Genomic DNA, 9,677 nt, shown 5'->3' on the forward strand with positions numbered 1-9,677 from the left:
GCAGGCGCAGGCGCAGAAAAGTTAGGAACAATCGGGACTCCTTTCTCTTTTCAGAAAGGGAAACGAGAAGGAGCAATTTTTTTGTGCTAGAGCGTCACCGTATAGACGGGCTATTTCCGGGATTGGTGCAAAAAAGAGGGGAGGCGAGTGGCGCGGGCGGCTTGAACGAGAATGGCGGCCGTTCCAATGGAAGAGAGCTCGTTGTCCTTCGCGGTGTCCCCCGCGAGTCCCCCTGGGGTCGGGAAGAAGGAAGGGCCGGGCGCGGAAGAGCTGCCCATGGTGTTCCTGTGTGCCGGGTGCAAACGCCCCGTCGGAGATACGCTCAGCTGGGAGACCAACGACGACGACACCGACTGCATCTTGCTGAACAGTGGGTGTCGACGCGCGCGCCCGGGTCTGTGGCGCTCGCGCGCTTCTCCCGCTGTTTTTGGGGCGCGGGGGGAAGGGAGGGGGTTCCCTTCCTCTCTGCCCCCAAGCGGGAGGCGCTCGCGGCTTGTCTTCCTTCAGGCAGGACGTTAATGGTCAGGGCTGACCCAAGACTTTTTGCCGCTTGAGGCGGAAAAGCCTTAGACTGGAAGTGTGGAGTCCGCGAATTTTTTTAAAAAAAGTAAAAAAAAAACTCATTTCATCTCCTTGGTAAATAAAAAGAAAGGAGGCTGAAATAGACGCAGCACCTGAAACATTAACATATGCAGGAGCTTTTGTGGCTTCTTCAGATGTAAATATGTAACAGGAGAGAAATGCTTTAATTGAGAAATAGAAAAATTTAGATATGTTAAAGTGAGATCAGTTTTCATTCTACATGTCTCTGATCGACGGTGTAGACTCTTGCCAGGTATTGTTCATCTTGTAAAACTAGAGCTGAAATATTTAGATCTCACCAAGTGATGTTGTGTCACTAGAAGAGTAGCTCATATATTTTAATAAATTTGTACCATGTCCTTCCCCCCCCCTCCCAGCAGAACTATATCAACCTATTTTTGCCTTACCTGTGGATGGTGTAAAGGAGCTGGGAGTATTGTGTTCTGCATTCTCCACTGAGTTTTCTATTCTGCTCACTCTACTTACTATTAAGTAAGGAGATAAGAGGGAGGGCTTGTAGAGAAAGGGCCTTTTCGGCAGCTGCCCCGAGACTATGGAATGCCCTCCCGACTGAGATTCGTCTGGCGCCAACACTGATTACATTTCGGCGCCAGGTCAAAACCTTCCTGTTCCAAATGGCTTTAACTGAAATAATATCAGCTGTAGGTCTGATGGCAATTTTTAGAATATATATTTTAATTGCATTTTAATTATTTTGCCCTTTTATTTTGCCTTTTTATTGTATTTTAAATGCTGTAAGCCACCCAGAGACCTTTGGGTAGTGTGGGCGGCATATAAATTAAATAATTAAATAAATAAATAAATATTAATATCTTTCAATTTTCAGGTGTGACTCTCAATGTATCAGTGGACAAGGAGCAAAAACTTTCAACCCAAGCAGGTGAATATGGCTGGTAAGTAAACCCTGAAAGTCTCCCAAATGAACCTTGAAATTATCTTGTAGTAGAATTTTATGTTGGAGTGGTGAACACGCCATTTTGAGGAAGCTAACTTGCACTGTTAACTTACAATGCCTGTGAAGGCTAATATGCAACATGCTTGCCCTCTTTAATAAACAGAGTAGGGAGTATTCCTGATTGTATTTAATACAGTGGTGCCTCGCTTAACGAGCGCTTCGGTTAACGTCGAGTTAATGAATGTCTTATCCCAATATTTATAGCTCTTACTACTTGTTTTCCTTTCCTCTTACCTATAAAGAAATCTTATCTGCAGTCTTGGAAGTCCAGATACTTAAAAATCCAAGAATACTTTTTTCCCCAGTGGGAAGTTGGGTTGTTGTTGCATATATATTGTAACTCTGTAATCTACAAGCTACTGAGCTGCCATTATACTGATAACGATTTTTGTTTTGACAAACCATTTTTGCAGAATTTATATGAACATAGATAGTCCTGTGGATTAAAAAACCTAGAATCTTGGAAAAGCTGAATGTTCTAATACAGTGCATTAGAATACAAAAAATGCAAACCATAAGACATGCATACATCATATCTGTGTTGAAACAAAACCATCATTCAGTTGCTAGGATTGTTTATGATTTATTGACCTTGCTTAGATGGAGCTAACTAATTGTTGTGGTACATTAATTTGAAAAACAATAGTAAACTATTTCCAAGCCTCACTTTTAAATATCATTTTATTTTCAGGGCACCTTTTTTCTGCATTCTCTTAACTGTATTTTAACAGCTTATACATACAAATTTCAAATATTGACAAGCTTAACTTACTTCATATGTTTAATGGAAATATATCCTCTCTTTAAAATGTGTAACGAGGCATTAGTTTTTTCGGTCTGAAAATGTTTGGCACAATTTGCTTCACTGGTACAGGAAATTCTAAATAAGATAATTATGTCTAAAATGGTAAACTGAACGTTTTGCTCTACAGCCTGCTTGAAACCTTGTTTTGTTCTGGGTGCAACAAAATACTTGGAAGCATTTACAGATGTACCCCAAGACATCTTGACTATAAACGAGATTTGTTTTGCTTAAATGTTGACTCTCTAGAAAGGTAAGAAGGAAAAGATCTTGTTTGCCAATATATTATCTTCGTTATCCTTTATATAATGAGCTCTTAAGAATGCTCTTAAAGCTTGGCAGCTTTTTCAATAATTCTCATATTAGACAAATTTGCTGGTAATTACTTGATCCACTTTTCTGTTCTGTAAACTAATGGAACATTGTTTGGCAGCTCTTCCTCCCCCAAAGAGCATCCTCCCCCCCCCCCCAATTTCTCTGGCCAGTCTGATGTCAGAATTGGCCTTGCTTGCATTCAAGGAGGTATCTGAAGGAAAATTCTGTTCATTCTTCTTCACTTCTCCCCTCTTTCCCATCTTCTTGGTGTAAAACAGCCATCTCTGCTAAGATAAGATTTTAAAGGTCTATCTATTGCAGCTAGCAAAAAATTAAGAGAGAAATTAGTATGCATTGCTGAAATCTAGTAGAAAGTATGGTAACTAGATTTGGTCCATTGAATTGTGACTCAACTCCTACTTAGGTTCCATTGATTCAGCAGGTTACTCTAGTTGTGGCTTATTACGCTGTATAGTTGTGTGTGAGGCAATTATAGTTACCATGCATTTTTTTTTTACCAGCCATTGAAATTAACACTTAATCCTTTAATTTTATGAGGATATAAGAAGTTTGCAGCTGTTTACATTTAAAAAAACAGATTAAATATTTTCATTAACCCTGGCTTTAATTTTCCTAATATCCATTGCTCCAAATTCAAGTGTTTCTTCACATTATACAGAGTAATACAACCATGATGAGACAAAAGGTGCTGCATGCCATTTTTTATGATATATGCTATTGCACTCCATTTGTTATTTCTGTTGGTGTTCATAGTCCAAGAACTATGATGGGTTTGTATACAAATGCATACCTAATCATAGGTATAATGTTTGCAAATTTCTAATCATCATCCCTTCTAGTTCTAATACTGGACTTTGTGGTCCAAGGTTTTTCAATTCAGCAGAAAAACAAGGCTGCCTACAGGTGAAAAACATGGTTTCTGTATACATGGGTATTGATGGGGATGGGGAGAACTCTGAAAATTTGTTGGTGGTTGAGCTGGAAGCCATATTTTAACCTTAACCATTCAGTACTATATTAAACAAGAGGAGATCTTTTTCCTCCTGCAACCAAGCAGTATGTGTATTTAAATTCCTGGAAACTTTGTTATAGTACATTTGGGGGACCCGTAGCCCTCCAAAAGGTTATACTACAGTTTCCCATAATCCTGGACAATTGATTATATTGGCTAGTATTGATGGGAGTTAAAATCCAGCCAACTATAGGGTCATGTCTCTGTGCTGTAAATGTAACTGCTCTGACTGGTAAATGGCTCTTCAGCTGAGACACTTTCAAGGTTTTATTGATGCTACTTATTACTGTCCAATGTCCAAGTTATACTCTAGGGTCTTCTGAACAGAAAGCTGAAACTGATGAAGAACCTCTTACACTTGAAAGTCGGGCTAGCTTAGAAGAATCACTAGAAAGGGTAAGATGATGGTTCTATTTTCAAATTCTGCTTCCCTCTCCCACCCAGCAAAGGGAAAGATTATTATGTAGAGACCATTATTTCCAAAAATCCCACTTATTTATTCAGAACTAAGGTAATCAGGTCAGAAACCCTAGCAAAAATTAGCTATGACTAGAAAATACTGTCATATTCAGGTTGTGCATGAAATTACTAATCTCTTCACATGGCATTAGTTGGTGGTATTTATATTAGTTCCTGACCAGTTACTCATTACAAAATGCTAAAGAGGTTCTTTAGATTCTACTGATGGCGTCTTGATGTGGCAGGAGCAACAATAGGTATATTGTCATGGTGCAGTGGTTAAACTGCTATATCGCAGCCAAAACTGTGCTCACGACCTGGGGTTCAATCCCAGGTAACCGGCTCAAGGGTGACTCAGCCTTCTATCCTTCCGAGGTGGTAAAATGAGTACCCAGCTTGCTGAGGGGAGGGGAGGCAATGTGTAGCTTGCATAATTAACTTGTAAACTGCCCAGAGAGTACTTGAAGCTCTAGGGGGTGGTATATAAGCAGCACACTTTGCTTTTTTGCTTTATATATTTTCATGGATTTGGTATCTGTCTTTTTAAATGAATATTAATGTAAACTGATTAGAAATCTGACAGGGAAGAAATCACTTTATTCACTTTATTCAAAATATGGTGTTGGAGGAGAGCTTTGCACGTACTGTGGATCATTAGGTAAAAAAAAAGAGGGAATGTAGTCCCAGGATATTAAAAATTTAATGCTCTTTATTCCAGTATAAAATGTAGACTAATAGTCTTTTTATTTTATTTAACAGGCAGAAACAATATTAAAAGCATTGGAGCAACGATTGTCTGTTGTTGAATCAAGTTTTGCATCTCTTCACCACATTGGCTGAAAAATATTATGAGCATTACCAACATTAATACTGAAATATAGTCTTGCCATACTTATTAGGAAGTCTGTTAATTTACAGAAGGATTGTACATTTAAAAACATGAAGCATGCTTGGTGTCAGGCTTCTCAGGAAGCAAAACACTTCAGGGTAATTGATAACATTCTTCAGAAATTCTATTCAGAAGAAATGTTCATCCTACCTTCTGCTTCTATATTTGTATAGGACAAAATCCTATTACTTAGCCTAATAAATCACAGTAGTCTAATTAAATTAGTGGGGATTTGATGAGTTAGCAACTCCATTAAGCTCTGTTGATTCCAATGGGCCTATTCTGTGATTTACTATGCTAAAGTAAGTTGCAGTTGGAGTAGGCCCATTTGAATCAGTGGAACTTATGGAAGACTGTTTCACTGAATCCACATTGTGTTAATGAAACTACTCTAATGTAATTTACTACGCTAAGCAACAGGATTTGGGCCACTATGGCTGACTTTGTTTTGTCACATTAGGGAGGAGTGTAGCTAACTTGTTTTTTCCAGAGAATGTGGTATCTGGAATGACTAGATGCCCAATAAGTCAATGGAATGGTACCTGAACCTTCCATAAATGTTTGGAGCTATTCAGTCTTCTGCTAGTGGGTCATTTTTGTATAGTGTACAGAGTAATTGCTGAAGCCTGTATTTGTGCAGTTTTTCATACTTTAGCTGAACATGTTTAAATGTTATATCCTATGATACTTAATGTTTGAAAATAAGGTTTAGACCTTCCTGAAATTCTGGACAATTTTTTTAAGTGCAACCTTATTTTTGCCAGTAAAATAACTTGAAAATATTGCAGAGCTTGAACATTTTGAAATTGTATATGCATTAATTTGAAGGAACTGTTTTCTAATATCTTAAGAATGCAATTTAGTTAAGATACATGAATAAATGTAAATAAACAGTGATGTAAATATTTCAATAAGCACAGGGATTTGTAATTGATCTGGAATGTATAACTCAGTTGAACTGTTGTAGCTGTACTTTTTCATAGTCACCTCATTCCCTACAATTGAAGCTTCATGCTGGCTGCCAAATATCAATGCCTTTCATGTTCCAAATAACCTAGGTAGCATTAGTCATCATAATTCTCATAATGTTGTAGGACATTCTGTTCATATAATTGGGGCACATTATGTAGCTTTATCCTTATTTACTCTTTCTTCAAAATTTAAAAAGAAGAACCTTTCATCAACAAAAAGTTTGCAGAGCAGGTACTTATATATAGTTATAACTTTAGCTGTTGTCAAGCAAACATAGTTTCATCTACAGAAAAGCAGAAGAGTCTATGATATCTTAAAGGAGAACAATTTTATTATCAGGTTTTGTTCCTGAGTTGTTTTGAAAAGATAGTATATTGGCAGGTTTAATACCAATGAAAATAATTAATTATTATTTAAATACTATATAGTATTTATTTAGTATTGTTTTCTGGATCACTTATATAAAATAATATCTGAACAATATACAATGAAACGTATATCATCCAAAAAGTATAAAATCCAGAACTAGGAAAGTCTAAGCAAACCAGGTCATTCTTAGAAGACTTTGCCTCCTGGATGTCAGTAGCAATTTGACTTGCATTAAAAGGGCAAAATATGGCACTCCAGATGTTGAGAGATTGTGACTTTGAATGTGCACCACTGGCTACAATACCCAGAGCTGATGGGAGTCCTCCAGGGCTGAAAGACTGCATTTCCTCACCTCTGGCTTAGATTCTAAAACAACATGTTAAGGTTAAGGTTCCCCTTGACAATTTTTGTCCAGTCGTGTTCGACTCTAGGGGGCGGTACTCATCCCCGTTTCCAAGCCATAGAGCCAGCGTTTTGTCCGAAGACAATCTTCCATGGTCACATGGCCAGTGCGACTTAGACACGGAACGCTGTTACCTTCCCACCAAGGTGGTCCCTATTTATCTACTTGCATTTGCATGCTTTCGAACCGCTAGGTTGGCGGGAGCTGGGACAAGCAACGGGAGCTCACTCCGTTGCGTGGATTCGATCTTACGACTGCTTGGTCTTCTGACCCTGCAGCACAGGCTTCTGCGGTTTAACCCGCAACGCTACCACGTCCCCTGCTAAGTGGCACATGAAAGTTTGTGAAAAGTTTTCTCCTGGCCCCTGCATTGTTTCATATAAAATCATTCTGTGAAAAGGAAAGGATCTTAGAGCAGGTTTCTTGCAATATCTTCCAATAAAATGTCTGCACTCCACTGAGCCTTTTAGCATAGGGGATGAAGTCATTAAGATCTGGACCTCTTAATTTGAGCAGAGACCAACTGCAGAAGAAACAGCCTACCTCATTTTATCAAGAGAATGCTAGTATTTTTATATGAGAGAGGTGGCGAGGGGTGCAAATAAAATTAAGGAAGGGCAAACCACACTGTGATCAGAAGTAGCAGATTTGAAATCTTCAGTTGTTCAAATTGCAGTTGCAATTAATGATGGTGTCACAGTTGTCCGAGTTCTGTTACACCCACTCTGCCATGCTACCCCTTTCTTCCTGGAGTATGAATCCAGGTAGGGTAACCTGTAGTACTGACTACAGATCCTGCCTGAAAACTGAGCTTCCAACACATCAGTCTAGCTATGACTCAGCTGTGCTTACCAGAAAGCAAAAAATCCACCAAGCTGTGCACTCCCAAGCCCACCAGCCCAGCATGATAGTACTGCCATCATACTCACTTAACTCCCAAATTATTCCACCAGTAAGTAGTTGAGAAGCAAGGATGGATTAAGCGCCTGGGGTGCTTAAGGGAGATAAGATAGGATCACCTATTTAGTAAAACTACAACAGTAAGTACAAATATCAAAAAAGCAACATTTAAATTTGGAGAAAAGCAGGAAACAATAAAGCTGACGGGATAGCAGCTTAGCATGCTGTCAACTAGGACAAGTGATGTAACTTCTAAACCCCTTTTGTTCATTAAAGTCCATGACCAGACTTCCACGCTTTCAGCCAACCAGTTCTCATCCTTCAGTGATTCAGGAAGGCAGGTGGTGTTCTTACATCAGCCTGGTTGAAACCAGTTCTCTACCTAGCAATATACCAAGCTGTCCTTGGGATGACTGTTCTCAGGAGATGAGACATGGATGTTTTCCTTTCAGTTGTTGGGCAGATACCGAGCCACCACAACAAAGAGCCATTTTCCCACAAACTCAACCTGACATACAGTAATAGGCAGAAGATCTTGTGGGCTTGGTTGTTAGCATGCAAGGGACAATTATTAAATATTGGCATACAGTACTGTATTTGGTCTGCTTTCTTGGAACTGTAATTAACCTAGCACTGTGAGGGAATATGAAAACTGACCTAGAAATAATTATCTCTCTTCAGTTTCTTTCCCTTTTGCTATCCCTCCTCCCTCATATTTTTCATCTTTTGTGTACAGTATTTCATTTGGATGTTTCTTTTATGCCTTTCAGTGTGGCTGAATTACATATTAGATCCATCTCAATTACTGTTACACACATATGGAGTAGTCAGACATTGTACGGATGCAGTCTCCATGCATTGAACAGTGGGCCTAATCTCTCCCCTCTCCATCAATGTTTTCTACACATGGAAGCAACATGTCTGCAGCAGTGGCATTCCTGTTCTTTATTAGCATTATTCATATATTGAGCCTGCATGTAAGAAGGAACGTCTCTGCTGTATATGTGTCACTTTCTATGTATAGAAAGCAATGGCTGAGAAGGGAGAGCTAGGCGTTCCTCTCAAAGCACGGAGATAATCCATGGAAGTAACATCTAAATACTCCCATAGCATTACAGCTGGAGGTAGAGAAGCGTAATACTGTATAAGAGAGGTGAAGGCAGATTGTGGATAATGGTTTTATTATTTTACCACACTAATACTAATGGAAAAGTGTAAATAGAGAAAGAAGTAACCTGTGACTTTACTGTGATCATTATAAGAATAGTTCAGATTAGCTTTTACTGTACAAAGTACTTTTATATGTCCCATAAATATATGAAATTAATTTTAAGCATTTTGGTATATTTGTTCTCACTGCTACCACATGGTGGTGTATTCTGCCCTCTAAACTCTTGACTTTGGCTTAGTGCTACATTATTTTCTTCTTTGTTTCAGATTGAATACTGGTCCTGTTTCTAAATTTTTAATATCAATTCCTTAGGACTACAGGCAAATTCAAAGATAACAGTAAATGCTCTATCTCTCTTTCTTTTGTGACAAATTTCTTTTCAGTTTAATGAAATTAAATAATATTTGTTCATTCTCATGAAATTATCCAGTTTTTCATAATGGCTTCATTCTATAGCCTCTTTTTTATTCTTTAATGATGCTCACTGGCTTTTATGTGGTTTACCAAATGCAGGCAAAGCTTGGAAAAATACTTTTGGGTACTGTAACTTTTTGGGACCTTTCTGAATTCCCAAAGTCCCTCAAATAGTAGACTGGAAGATCCTGGGACTGTATATTAAAAAGTAACTTTTCAAAGTTCTACTGGACTTCAGACCTAGCTGTCACAAAGAACAGATGAAGATGAATAAACTTGGATTTCTGACTATTAGTTTCAGCTTCATCTTACAAACAAATGGTTCTGCAGAGTAGGTTTTCTACAAATAAGACTTGCAATTAACCAATCAAGCTGGCTGGATAGCTCAGTGA

General features: G+C 38.5%; 1 protein-coding gene across 1 annotated transcript; it reads left to right on the forward strand.

The window, feature by feature from the left end:
- Window positions 1-56: 56 nt before the first annotated feature.
- On the forward strand, window positions 57-5,970 carry MIS18A (MIS18 kinetochore protein A). Its single transcript, XM_078388936.1, has 5 exons — window positions 57-370; window positions 1,430-1,496; window positions 2,491-2,613; window positions 4,011-4,104; window positions 4,927-5,970. Exons 1-5 carry the CDS (start codon window positions 172-174, stop codon window positions 5,005-5,007), a joined length of 564 nt encoding a protein of 187 aa, XP_078245062.1. The 5' UTR covers window positions 57-171; the 3' UTR covers window positions 5,008-5,970.
- The last annotated feature ends 3,707 nt before the right edge of the window (window positions 5,971-9,677 follow it).

Source organism: Pogona vitticeps, chromosome 3, assembly GCF_051106095.1.
Source record: "Pogona vitticeps strain Pit_001003342236 chromosome 3, PviZW2.1, whole genome shotgun sequence".
Lineage (NCBI taxonomy): Eukaryota > Metazoa > Chordata > Lepidosauria > Squamata > Agamidae > Pogona > Pogona vitticeps.

Excerpts from the sequence above, each read along its gene's own strand:
- MIS18A (XM_078388936.1), top strand. The coding sequence starts at position 172 with ATGGCGGCCGTTCCAATGGAAGAGAGCTCGTTGTCCTTCGCGGTGTCC. Across the intron at positions 1,497-2,490 it reads CAAGCAGGTGAATATGGCTG|CCTGCTTGAAACCTTGTTTT; the intron begins GTAAGTAAACCC and ends TTTGCTCTACAG. Across the intron at positions 4,105-4,926 it reads TAGAAGAATCACTAGAAAGG|GCAGAAACAATATTAAAAGC; the intron begins GTAAGATGATGG and ends TTTATTTAACAG.